Source organism: Citrus clementina, unplaced genomic scaffold (assembly GCF_000493195.1).
Source record: "Citrus clementina cultivar Clemenules unplaced genomic scaffold, Citrus_clementina_v1.0 scaffold_8, whole genome shotgun sequence".
Taxonomy (NCBI): domain Eukaryota; kingdom Viridiplantae; phylum Streptophyta; class Magnoliopsida; order Sapindales; family Rutaceae; genus Citrus; species Citrus x clementina.
This window is the reverse complement of record NW_006262022.1, coordinates 17,065,576-17,080,056: the sequence shown is the minus strand read 5'-3', so window position 1 is coordinate 17,080,056 and position 14,481 is coordinate 17,065,576. Positions and strand designations below refer to the sequence as shown.

The window sequence follows — 14,481 nt, the reverse complement described above, 5'->3', positions numbered from 1 at the left end:
AGTAAAAGTACAACAGAAACAAGTGAAACAAAGCAAATAATATAGTTATAGGCTTACCAATTATTTTGCATAAATTGATGTGGAAGCATATAAGTGGTTGAAGAATAAAAAGTGCTCGTGACCCACATGCTTATTTTATTTTATTTTATATTCCATCCAATCAATCATAAAATGACACATTAATTTATAAAAAATAATTTATCCAAGAGTTTAGCTATAACATTATTAATTTAGTAATTAAATTTTAATCATTTAAGTGCAAGTCTATGGCCATGAAGCTAATTACAAGAAGTAAATTAACAATAGCTAAAAGGAATCAAAGGAGCAAATCAGATTTACATGTAAAATATATCATTTGTTCTAATGTAAAAAACATCAGGTTGAACAGCTAATCTCAACCCTTTTAATGTACAAAATACTGCTAACTTTACACAAAAACTTGTACAAAGCAAATGCAATCACTCATCCAATCTCGCAATTAAGAAAAGATATGCTGTGGGGGAAAAAAAAAAAAAGAAACCAAATCTTTGAATTGATAGCACTCTACTTGTAAAATAATTTAGCTAGTGAAAAGAAAATTGGAAATGAAAAAAATGAAAAGGAGAAAGAAAAACAGAAGCACACTGTATAAACTCAAGCTCTATTTTGTATTCTTGGTATGTGGAGAAACATGCTGTGAATTCTGTACAATTGATTGCCAGTCTTCATTATTTTAGCCGTGTTATATTTGAGACCTCTTTCTGGATCATCGATGTGTTGCGTCAATCTGATGAATAAAAAACAAGAACTTAGGTTGAAGTAGAAAGCTTGCGGAAAGGGATATGTTAATGTGTATTAAGTAGGCGTGTATAAGAGGAGTTTGAAGTTCTTACCCTTGAGTTGAATATGCATTAATCCTCAAACAACATTTTCTTCGCTCCTTCTTACCCCGATCCTTCGTAATTCTCGCAAGTGATAAGCTATCTCCTGGACGAATTGAACACCATCCTCTCCTTTTTTAAGCGAGTTAATCGTGAGTTCAAGAAAGTTCTGGTCCGACTCAAGTGCTTCCAACCTCTCGTTCAGATCAGATATCTCATTTTCAAGAGAAACCAAATCTGTTCCCTCACAAAGCGCAGGTGAGATTTTCTCACCACAATCCATTTCACTAATGTCCTTGCCACTGATCTGAGGTTTTTCAAGTGAGGAACTGCATCCCTGGTCATGCGGACTCCCTCTTGATTCACATGCTTTATTCAGCATCGACGAGTCATTCCCTTCTGTCCCGCTGTGCACATCAGAATCTCCTTTACAGTTGAGTTCTTTGGAGTCATTTACATCATCTACTGCATTTCCAGAATTTCCACCATTAGCCAAGTCTGCCGAGTACAGCCCATTGTATGAGAACATATAAAGCTTCTTCTCCAATTTCTTCAAACTTTCTAAAATATACTTCTTTTCATCTTCAAATTCTAACACCCAATTTTTTACAGATACTGTTTTCATGTCCTCAGATGACATATCTTTTTTGGGACTATTGATCACCAAGTTGTTATTAGAATTTTCACTTTCATGAACGCATGTAGAGTCCGAATGATCCATCCTAATCTCTTTCGCTTTGAAGCCGGGATTTAGCTCCAAAATGCTTTCCAACATCGAGTCATTTGGGTACTTCTTTCTATAATATTCAAGCTGCTCTTCTAGATCTTGAATCTCTTTCTCCTTCTCGGCTAGAAGGTCATTTGTTTTTTGCAGTGTTTCCATGTCATACTCAGCTTGCTCTTCCATCATTCTGAGGGACTGCAAGGCTTCCATGTGAAGTGATGCTTTCTCCTCCTGCAGTCTAGTAATCATGGCCATTGCTTGATTTATAGCATCCGTGGAAGCATTTCTTTCTTCCTCCAATTCCTTATACACAGCATTCAATAATTTCTTATCATGTTCGATCTGTCGTTTCAACCGATCTACCGCACTTTCACCTTCGATTTCACTGACAGTGCTTCCATCTAGAGATTCAAAACCAGACTCATTTCTCTCAAGTGAAATCCTTTTTTGAAGTATTTTCATTCCATTAGAACTAGAAGTATCAGAAGTCCTCAATTCCTCACTATTTGCACGAATTCTAGGACTCATATCTGACAGCAATTGGTCAAATCCTCGAGCAGATAGTTGTGACAACAAAAGCTTTAGATCTTCACTAAGTCTGGAAGAATCCCTCCCAAACCATTGTTCAGCAAGCACACCAGACAACTGTCTACCTCTACTGCCAACAGCTACCTTATATGCATCACTGAGATCCAATAAATTGGATGCCAGTGCAGCAGTATCACTTGAAACAGGGTTTCTTTCTGTAGCTGTTCCATTTGATGTGCTCGGCACACTTCCAGCTTCACGGATTTCTTCACGCTCTGTCTCCTCAAGTTCAACACTTCTTGTAGCACCTAGAAAAAGAGAAAAAGAAAAATTTGATACAGGAAAAATTGTTAAAATTGATAGTCATAAATGCCTACAGCAGTTCCGGCAAACAATGAATATTCAATTGGAAACTCCATAGCATGAGTAGAATAAATACTTCAAGGCCCTATTCCATGGGAAATTTAAGGGTGGGAGGAGATGTATCACACTCATTATAGATGCTAAAAGGAATTACTATGCAATTTCCATAAGTCAGATAAAAAAAGTAGAAAAAAGTGAAAAGCTTGAACTTACAGCTCTCTTTCTGTGCTTCCAAAGGAGATTCCATAGCATCAGATGTTTGCAGGCCATCATCAAGGAAATTAAATCTGCTATCTTTCGAAACTTCAGGATGACTATCCCCACCATATGATGGAGCGGCATCATTGTGGGATACCAGCTTGCACTCTGACACATCAACAGAAGATTCAACAGCGTTTGATGGTAGAGAGACCTCATCAATGGCAATAAACTTGCTCTCTTGGGAAACATCAATCGAAGATTCTATGGACTTTGATTGTGGAGGGACATCATGGTAAATAAGCTGATTCTCTTTTGATACATCCATAGAAATATTCCCTGAATTTGATGATGGTGAGACATCATCAACTGAAATACGCATGCTGTCATTTGATACATCAATAGAAGCTCTCTCAGCAATTGCTGATGGAGAGGCATTGTGGACGGAAATAAGCTTGTTTCGATCCGATACATTAACAGAAGATTCAACAGCATTAGATGGTAGAGAGACCTCATCAAAGGAAATTAGCTTGCTCTCTTTAGAAATACCAAGGGGAGATTCCCTGGACTTTGATGATTGGGGGATATCAAGGTGAATAAGCATGTTTTCTTTCGACACGTCTGCATAATTAGTCCCTGCACTTGATGATGTAGAGATGTCATCAACAGATATAAGCTTGCTCGCATGGGATATATCAATAGAAGCTTTCTCAGCCTTTGGTGATGGGGGAACATCATCAAGGGAAATAAGATTAGTAACTGCAGAAGGATCAGCCTTGATGTCAACATGTTCCCAATTTAGGTCCTCCAATACATCTCCAACTGCAGTAGTAGAGGCTACAGATATGCCACTATGGAGCTCAACAACGTCTGAATTTACTTGAGAAGCTGTAAGTGAAGGCTCAGAAGCAGAAACGTGATCTATCAGATTCTCTTGAGCTGAATCGTGAGACGGGATGATTACATGAGGCTCTAGCTGCACATATTGAGCTGCAAGATCTTCCTTAGGACAATTAATTTCACGTATTTGAGCACATGCATCATCATCATCTGACAAAAGGACTTCAGATTCAGTGTCGGAAGCAACCTTCAGCTCTGTGTACTCTACATGAGACAGAGGATCTTGCCCATAACTTTTCGGATGAGTAGCTCTTAGCACCACTGATGGTTTTTCAATTCTCTTTTCAAAATGCTGGTTATGTTCATCAACATCCGACAAATGAACATTGACTTCAGCAGGCTCAGACACACTTGATTTGCTATGTATCATTTTTTGGACATTCCCTCTTGCAGTCCATGGTTCATTGCAACAAGAACAATGTCTTATACTAGATTGACTGTTTTTATGACCTTCAGGCAATGGATCCTCATCAGATCCAAAGTTAGAATCATCCCCCACCTTACCCACCAATAAGCTGTATGTTTCAGTGATTGATCTGTTAACCTTGGCAAACGAGAAAAGACAATTCTGACACATTCCACGGACATCTACAAGTTTATTGTGAGCATGACATAAAACTAAGGATGAGATCTCCAACCTATGCTTGCCACAGATCAAATCCCTGTAAGGATTTAACTTTTCATTGCCCAAAACATGGTCAAGTCTCGAGCACAGCAGGCACGGCCTTTGCAACTCGCAATAATGGGCAAATCTAGTGATTAGGTACGAGAATATGGCATCAATAAACAATAAAAATATCAGCAACCACTCAAGAGCAGCTGATCCCAAAGCTCTGACAAAACCATGGGAAATTTTCTGGGGTTTCACAGATGAATTTTCCCTGGCAGCCATTCCCTATTGTGCTTGAATGCTTAAGTAGCCTCAAATATGATGTATTAGTTGCTCGGAACACACAGAACTCCAATCCTCCCAGAACAATATCAAATATCCAAGATGTGATCAAATCTGTAATCATAATTAACAAACAGAACAAAGTTAGAACCAGGAACAATTCAAGGAACCACCCAAATCTCCTCCCCCCCAACTGAAAGCTAAACAGACAGAAAAGTAGGAAAACAGCAAGTCAATCCAACACCGACAGCTGCAGTATATAATTCATTATTGGAAGCTGGCCAAAGTATTAAGACTCATACATAGAACAAAGCGAATATGATGAATAGCCACAAAACCTCATCAAAAGCACTTTATCCAAAGAATTAAACAAATATCAAAACTGGACCTAGACACATTTCCCATGGAAGTTCCAAATCGATAAAAACTCTAGCGCAGGCCTGGAATCAAAAACATATGCACCCATTTCTCACCTATAAATATCCCACTGGCTTGATTCTCCCATTCATCCCAAATTAGAAGCTTGCAAACCATATTTTAATTTGGAAAATATAAATTTAATTATGTTACGTGAACACAAAGCTAACAGATAAGAAGTTAATCCAATAACAATCAGATCAAAATGATTTTAAAAAAAAAAACACTCATGGTACATACGAGATCAGCATATATTAGAATTCAGAACAAACTCAAAACCTCATTAAAATGACAAGTAGGAGTTGACAAAAAGTAAAGAAGATCAGTCAATAAATGAAATTTAAACAAACTCAATTCTAATAGAGAATCAATAATAAGATCATAATTCACTCCAATTCACATCAATGATCGTGTATACCAATTGACAAACAACAAGTCAATCAATGAAATTCAAGAAGGAAAATAAAGACAGAGATTAAAACTGACCTGTTCAAAGACTGAAAATTTAGGACAAGAACATGAAATCAAAGCTACCCACGTTCTAGATCATGACAAAAAACAGAACCCATGTAGTATTTGTGAAAGAAAAAGAACAAGAAAAATTGTTTTTATTCATTATATTACGAAACAACGAGATTGCACGTAGTTTTCAGAATTTGGAACAAAAATTGAAATGGAATTTGAAAATACGAAGCCGACAGACAAAAGCCAAAAGGTCGGCTGCTGAGCTGATAGAAAAGAGAAAATGACACGTACCGAAAGTTGACATGGCAAAAAGCATATCAAAAGCTATTAAGTGCTTTTGAAGGCAGCCTCCCCTTCTGCTCCTGTCTATAACTGCCACAGTTCCAGTTAGAATGAACTGTCAAAGTGTTTTTTATTTTTTTTCCTCCAAATTAAATAAATAAGTCATTTTCCCCCTTAAATATGTAATAGAAAATGTTAATAATTAAAGTGTGTAAGTCCAATAGATCCCATGTTTGGGGATATAAATTAAAAACTAAATGTTTGGATTACTATTTTTAATTATTTTTGATATTATGAAATTATCGTCGATGTTGGTAATTACAATCCAACTACTTAAATTAATTTTTTTAATCTCTTTTTTTTTTAATTGAAGTCAAATAATTAATTAAATAAAATTATTTAAAAATTATTCAATCAAATTATTGAGAACGAAATACCCATTGTACTTACAATAGCCAAATATAAATAGTAATATCAGTATGAAGTATATTTCAAAAATTAAAATATTGATGTAAAAAGTAAAATATTCCCTTCCGATCAAAGAAATTCACTAAAGAGTTTTTTTTTTTAATATGGTGGGGTCTATTTAAAAAAAAAAATTTGGCCAAACTTTGTGATATCCTTTTCTTTTCTTTTCTTTTTCCTTCTTTTTTTTTTTCTGTGTTCAATTTTGCTGGCTTTTTTACTTTTTCACAAAAATGTTGTTGGAGGTGACGAAAATCACGTCACCGACCAATGAAATGGACCTTGGCACTGAGTTGTTGCCCGGTGCCGACCAATGATTATACGTTTGAAGTTAAAATGGTTGGTTATGGTGATGACGTGGCAAATGAGACGGAATAATTTGACCGTTTAAACGAACCGAGATGTATTTGTCTTTTTGGTGATTTAACTTTAACACTACTTATCATATGGTATTAAAACTAGTATTAAAATATTATTACATTATATTTGGTAAATATGCCTAATTGTATTTTATTGTGGTTGACCAATCTTTTAATGTGGAAAAATCCGAATAGGTATGATAATGGTATCTGTAAACTCGTAAATCTGTCTAAATCTGTGTGTAAAAATTTGCTTAGATAATTTTGTGAGTTACGGATAGATTTAGCATTATAAATCAAAACCCGCACTAGGTTGCGGATTTAAACTAAATCCGTGTGAGATTCGGGTTTTATGCGGGCTTGTAATTGTTTCGAGGAGAAAAAAAAACTAAAAAATAAGGGTCCTACTATGTTGAAGCGCTTTCAAGATTGCCATAACCAAAAAAATAATTGCATAAACTAAACTCCTCCGAATTGATTCCCTCATTCCATCTCTCTCGTTTGTATCGGTGATTCATTCTCTCAATGACTCAGAGAAAGCCTGCCACAAACCACCCTCCTCCGCATTCTCTGGCGAGGAAGGGGCATCAGAACAAATCGACTCCACTAAAGAGCACAAACCCAAATCACATTTGACAGATCGTGAATCAATTTTAGACCCAGAAGATGAGTACTCAGAAAACACAGCTCCGTCTCCCAATGCCTCCGATATCATTGTCAAGCCAATCATTAGTGAAAGCCCAGAAACGAAAAAACCTAGCTCCACTCTGAGTGAGAGGAGTGGGCCGGTGTCCCGGTCCCGGTCGAAGAAGGACAAATTCAACCCCCCCTCCATTTATGGTTTTGGGTTTGCATGTACAAGATAATAAGCCAACTTTGCCTAAACAAGGTAATAAAAAGAGGAGTAGAAAAATGAAGTGATTCTCCAGCTACAGCTAAAGAGAAAGTAAATAACAAGATGGATTCGAAACGATTGAGTGAGTTACTAAGACAGGAGATGTTGAAGCTGGGAATGGGAAATGGATTGACGGCACTTGATGTTGGGATGAGGGTGATGGATGGTGAGAAATTGAATGAGATTGGGGACAACGGGAGGACGCTGCAACAGGAGATGCTAGAGTTGTATATAAAAAGGCTTGAGTTGGTCGAGAGGGTAGACTAAATTGGTTTTGGATAAGTTGGAGTCATCTCAAGTGTAAAGAGTAAGGGACTGTTGTTTTCTAATGGACTTGAGAATTGTTGTTAGTCAGTGCGGCTTCGTTAATACTTCACTGCCATCAAGACTTAGGCTTCGTTTAATATAGTTTTTCAAGTAGAATTTATTTAAGTTGAGTTTTTATTAGTAAAATTTTTATAAATAGAGCTTTTATAAAAAAAAAAATTAATTGTTTAGTTGTTAATAAAAGTTTTTATTAAAATTTATCAAATTACTTTAATAGACAAATTTTTTAAAGTAACGTTGTGAAAAAATAAAATAAGATTATTAAATAAGTAGAAGATATTTTAGATATTTTAACATTTAAAAAAAGTTTTTTGACCTCTACTCTCAAAAGCTTAAAATTTGAGCTTTTGCTAAAGACAAAATAGCTTATTTAAGTTTCAAAAGCTCTATTAAAAAAATAACCAAACAATAACAAAAATACTATAAGAGCTTATGCGATTAAATAAGTACTTATGACCATTAAATAAGTCATACCAAACATGCACTTAGTCTTGTGGGAATGTATATATGTAGGGATGGCAATTTCCAGGTCTGGGTCCGGTTTTGGCCGTTCCAGATTTGGACCCGGACACAGAATTCTCATTACCGGACCCGTATTTGAACCCAGTTTTTTCAATCTGGGTCCGGTCCGGGTTCAACCTAGAAAAAATTAGGTTTCCGGATTCCGAGTTTTGAACCTGGATTGCTTTACTTAAGTTGCTGGAAAAAGGAAAAAAAAATGAATACAAGCCAGAATGCTTTACTTTAGTTAAGCAAAATTTCAAATACAAAACATATAACATATCCAGGTTCTAAAATAAATACAACACAAATATATAATATAAAATTTGAAGTTTTAAAGTAATAAACATCCACAAATACAAATCCATAACATAATTCTACAATTTAAAGTTCAAATTTCAAGCCACCAGTGCTCAAGACTAAACTCACAATCATCCACTTTATTTGACTATTCCTTGCTCATCCAACTTTCATAAATCAAATGCTCAGCAGAAAGTATTGCTTCTTCTGGAATTCCATCTAAAAAAATGTGTAAATCATAAACATAATGAACAAGATAACCAATTAGTGATAAATTGATAATAAGAACAATACAACAAATTATTTGATTCTAACAAATAAAATTTTCATACCTTTTAGGTTTTGTTTAAGCCAAAACCAATTTTGAGTGCACACCAATGCCTTCACTGTGGATGAGTGAAGTCTACTGCGATGAGGGCTCAAATGTCTACCTCCAGTGCTAAAAGTGGACTCCAAAGCAACTGTTGATACATGAATAGCCAAGAAATCCCTTGCGATATTTGCAAGTATAGGATATTTGCTTTGATTATTCTTCCACCATGACAAAAGGTCAAATTGACTAGTTGAAGGCAAAGTACTCTCCTCAAGATAAAGCTCTAATTCTGATTTGGAATGAGTATTCTATGTGTTTTCATTTCTAAATAATGGCCACTCATCAGCCATTTTATCCAAATCCAAGTCCAACATAATAGAATCCCCTCCTGTAGCAGCTTGAGAATTGGCAGAACCATTAACCCGCCCACTTGAATTTTATAGACGCTTTTGCTTTATACTCATGCACTAAATCAACAAATAACTTATGCACTCTTTCAATTTCGGATTCAGCTTTTTCCTCATATATTTTAGGAAATAAAAGTTAATCAATAATATTTTACGCCTATGATCTAACATAGTCCTCACTGCAAGAACTCCATGATTAACATCCCAATACTTTTCATACTTCGCAATCATCTTAGTGGCCATACTTTTTATCCCCTCAATTGGTGATTGTAACCATGCATTCATTGACAATCTAATTTCACAAATCTTGGCAAAAAATAAATTAGATGTCGGATATCGTGTCCCCGAAAAAAGTTATGTCAACTTATAAAAGCTTTTTAGATACTCACATATAAACTTTGACAAATTCCATTATGACTCACTAGGCAAAGATGTATAATTTCTCTCACGTTCCTTTAAACGATCAAATACATCTTTATACAACAATGCAGTACTAAGCATCAAGTCAGTGAAGTTCCATCTAGTTTTACAATCAAATACCAAGTTTTTGGTTTCCTTAATATCTAATTGTTTTTTTGCATTCTCAAAATTTTCAACTCTAGCTGGTGTTGCTGTTCAATAATGAACACTATCTCTAATTTTCTCAATTCCCTTTTGTATCACAGATAAACCAGCTCTGACTATCAAGTTCAATACATGAGTACAACAACACATATGAAATAATTTGCCACCCATAATCATTGAACTAGTAGAAAATTTCCCCAATAGCAAGGTAATCATAGAATCATTTGCAGCACAATTATCAACAGTTAAAGTGGACAACTTTCTATCTATATTTCAATCCATAAAAAAATCATATAACTCATTACACATTACCTCAGCACTATGTGGAGCTGGCACATATATAAACCTAACAATGTGAAAAAATAATTAAAATATTAAACTAGACATTAATTTATGCTTAAACAAAAAAAAAGTTTCAAGAATATTATCTCATTATAGACTTCACAACACCCATGAGCTACAATGTAATGTGTCTTAATAACCATGCATCCTTTTTTTTTTTTTTTTGTTACTAGCAGTCCACATATCTATAGTAATTGCCATTCTACTCTCACAAGCTTTCAAAATACCTATTATCCTCTTCTTTTCAACATTATAAAGTTTTAAAATTTCAGCTTTGATGATGTTTCGACTAATAGTCTCAATAGAAGGTTGGAGTAGCTTCAACAAGTCATAAAACCCAACATATTCAACAAATGCTAAGGGAGCTCATGTAGTATAATCATTCTAGCCACAAAAAACTTTACTGTAGCCATATCCCATTTTGATTCAGAACTCCAATTATTAAGTGAAGCATTTTCATCAACTTTAGAAGAAAAAGATAGGTGCATTTGTTGTACATTCTTGAATAACTTTATAGGATAACGTTTAGCATGATTTATTAAGTGATTAGTACCCCTCGAATAATGTCCCTGCATAACTAACCCACAGTAATTGCAAATTGCCTGAACTTTCTCACCCAACTTAACTTTTTTGAAATGATTCCAAGCATCAGAGACTACTCTACCACCACCACCTCGCTTTTGTGAAGTGACAGGATTAGTATTACCCCTACGGCCACGACCACGACTACTCCCCTGAACTGTTGTTGTTGAATTTGGTTCTAATTCAACAGCTGCTGTATCATCATTATTTTTTGATTATGTCCTAACTCTCACACAAACAGTTTCATCACTTTTTTCAGAGACATCCAAGTCAATTCTTTGTTCATTTTCCATATCAAATTTTCATTCTACAAAAATTATGTCAAGACATAATTAATTCCAGCAACTTCTTCCAATTTATATGCTATGTTTAACCATAAAAGCTATAAATATTTTAGAGATACAATTTCTATTCTATTAACAACAAGAATAAAAAATAATTCAAAAATAAATAAACTATAAATAATAAAATTGAAGCATAACAAAGTATATATATTAAAAATCACAAAGTATAGATATTAAAATTGCAAACAGAGCAAAACAACACATAAATTGCAAACACAATCTAATTAAATTGCGAAGACAACATAATCAGAGCATAACAACACATAAATTACAAAGACTATAATTAAATTCCAAAGAGAGTATAATTAGAGCATAACAGCATGTAAATTGCAAAGACAATATAATTAAATTGCCAAGACAATATAATTAAATTGCAAAGAGGGAATAATCAAGGCGTAATAGAGCATAAATTGTAAAGAGAAAAGCCGAGACTCACAAATATTCACAGCGGCATCTTAAGTATATGCTGATGAACACAGAACACAACCACGATTAAGGTGGATTTCAACCACTTTTGCTGGTCGCGACAGAGTGAGAGATGAGACGAGTGATGCTAATGAGTGATGAAACGAACACTAAACCGTGAAGGTGATGACAGCCACGCCGTGAAGGATCTGATTTGAAGAAGAGAAATTACAGGAGAGTTGAAGAGAGATTGAGAGAGGAAAGGGTGAGAGATTGAGAGCGCTGGTCAATAGTCGGCATTAGGGTTTCTTTTTTTAAAATTTTTTTTCTATTTATATTTAATAATTTCTAAAAAATTAATATTAAAATAAATAAGATCCGGATCTAGACCAGGAAGTATGCAGGTTCTCAAAAACTCATTCGGATTCCGCATAAAAATTGTTCCGGTGCGAATTGAACCCAGACCAGATTTTTCGGGTTCAGTCCGAGTTCGGGCTGGGTCTGGGTTTGGTTGCCATCCCTATATATGTGTGAACAAATGAATTGCAATTCAATATTGTTTTTTGGGAACAAAAAAATACCTCTCTCATCATCATTCTTCAATTCAGTAAAGTCATCTTAAATTCACTGGCATTTAAAGGTCATTTGATTGAATTGTTTCTTTCTACCTTTATTTCACAAGTTATATATTTTGAAAATATAAAAAAAATAAATGTTAGGTTGCAAAAAATTTAAGACATAAGCTTTGATTTTTATAATGAATTATGATTTTTTAATATTTATACTGAAAAAATAATGTTAAATTTTTAAAATTTAAGATTTCTATATTTAGTATTTTTCTAAGTACTAATAAATATTATTTTTTAAAAATATAATTTAAATTAATCATAAAAAATAATACGATATAGTGCAGAACTAAACATGATATTATTAAATATTAATACTATGTAGTGTAACATCAAAATTTGTATAGATTTATTCTAATACAATGCTAATACAATACGACATAATATAACGTAACTATATTAAAGTTATACAATATAGTATAATATAAATATAGTGTGTCAAATGTACCTTAAAAACACTTTTGGTATTGTAAAACTTAAGAGCCAAATGGTTCAAGAAACCTTTTTAATTTACAACCAAACATCCAATAATTTTTTCATTAAAAGCTCTACTTAAAAATAACTTTTTAAAAAAAAAAATTACCCTTATTAACTCTATTCAATAAGTTGAATCAAACAAAATCTAAGTTCAAATTCATACAATTGCACAAGTCCATATTATTATTGGGCATGTGACCCAATTAAAGATTGTATGTTCAAATAATACTAGTATCACTTGTTTGAAGTATCCATAAAACTCTTTTCTCTTTCAACAAAAGTGTGAAATAAAGATAAAATTTTCCTCAATTTCTAACTAGTCTAGATAAATTTCTAAATTTATGAGTTTCTTGAACCATACCCATTAATAAGCGTGATTAGTTAGAAGATATGGTCCTCACCTTACGGCATATGCACTCCTTTTTTTACGAGTTTTTTTGCTCTTTGATTCTTAAGAAAGTAATTTGATTTTAGCCCATTGAAACAAATACTAGAAACACCATATCTTGTTGCATATGCTTTTCTGATAGACAATTTCTACATTGTCCCAAAATCACAACTTTACCCCACTCCAATAAGGGTGCATCTTGGGCTCGTGCTCTTAAGATATTTTGACGTCTCTATCAATAAATCTCACAATGTTGTATATACACATATTGACGGTTTTATTTGTTTCCCATTCCATCGCATATTGACAAATTCCATTTTCAACATCAACTGCTATTAGACTTCTCGTTATATTTCATGCACCAATCAACATAATACAATAAGGAGAAAAAAATCATACTTTTTGATGGTCGAATACGAAATTAAATTACAATGAGATTATATCATTGTTATTAATAATTAGAGGATTATTGCAAGAATGAAAAACTCTCTAAATTCAAAACAAGAGTTCGCTATCCCTTTCTCCCATTTTATCAATCCCATACTTTATAGATTTTCTATTTTTTTTTTGAAACGTCTTATACATAGGATTTATATTTATATATGTATCTATATAGAAGTTAGTTGAATTGTAGAAATTAAATAAAAAACTTAGGTGCTGTTTGTTTTTTTAGTATGAAATTTGAATTTAACTTTTTTCAGACATTTGTTTATATTAGTTTTTTTTTAACTTATCACTTATTGTCAGACAATTTTATCTAAATAGAAAAAGTAGAAAAAGTCAACTTTTATCTTAAGTCTAAATGGAAAATTTTAATTTCAAATATAAAAAATACCCTTAACAATTCATGTGTTTCCGATAGTATGTATAAACCTAATATTTTTGTATTATTCTTGAAGTTATTTTTTTTAGTTGCTTTAAATTTTTATTCACGTGATAACACTAACTAAGCTTAAATATTGAACAAATCAAATTATGTCCATTGTGATGAATCAAAAATAAAATAACAGTGTTGACTTTATAATAAAATTTGAAGTTATAATTACATCTTTTATTAAAAAAATAAATTAAGATCAACAATGATAGTATTTTTTTAATGCTACCAAACTAATCAACCTATGAAAATTATAAATTGTGAAGAACAAATATATACACCATTTAAAATAATATTTATGTTAAACTATTAGCTTTTAAGTTTTTTTTTCTTCAGATGTTGAAAAAGAAAAAAAACAAACATGTCATTTAGACATTTTCATTTACACCTATTTAGACTTCAACTAAATTTAGACCTATTCAGATTTTAGATTAAAAAAACAAACGTAACCTTACTGTACTCTTTAAATTCAAATATACTTACCATAAATCCTAATCGAAAGTAATATCTAAATAGTTTCAAGTTGACTCGATCAAGCTCATTATGGCACCAATTCCAACACTTTTTCAAATTTACTTAATAAATTTAGCAAGCACTAATGCTCAATAGATTATTTTCCTAAGGTTGTTCTTAAAATTAATCAGATTTCGCTACTGGTAATATCGTGATTATCGTTTCCCATT

General features: G+C 33.1%; 1 protein-coding gene across 2 annotated transcripts; it reads right to left on the bottom strand.

The window, feature by feature from the left end:
* Positions 1–329: 329 nt before the first annotated feature.
* LOC18035467 (myosin-binding protein 1) lies at positions 330–5,732 on the bottom strand. Of its 2 annotated transcripts, none has more exons than XM_024179178.1 (4): positions 5,639–5,732; positions 2,689–4,579; positions 873–2,420; positions 330–766 (listed from the first exon to the last, which is right to left on the bottom strand). In XM_024179178.1, the coding sequence occupies exons 2-3, from the start codon at positions 4,463–4,465 to the stop codon at positions 898–900; spliced, it is 3,300 nt and encodes a 1,099-aa protein (XP_024034946.1). In that variant the 5' UTR covers positions 4,466–4,579; positions 5,639–5,732; the 3' UTR covers positions 330–766; positions 873–897. The 2 variants fall into 2 exon arrangements, with proteins under 2 accessions (XP_024034946.1, XP_006423971.1); XM_006423908.2 differs by lacking the exon at positions 5,639–5,732 and adding an exon at positions 5,369–5,626.
* Positions 5,733–14,481: the final 8,749 nt, after the last annotated feature.

Bases quoted from the DNA above. Each gene is read 5' to 3' on its own strand.
- LOC18035467 (XM_024179178.1), bottom strand. From the start codon at position 4,465: ATGGCTGCCAGGGAAAATTCATCTGTGAAACCCCAGAAAATTTCCCAT. The intron at 2,421-2,688 runs GTAAGTTCAAGC...CTCTTTTTCTAG, and splicing joins GGAAGCACAGAAAGAGAGCT to GTGCTACAAGAAGTGTTGAA.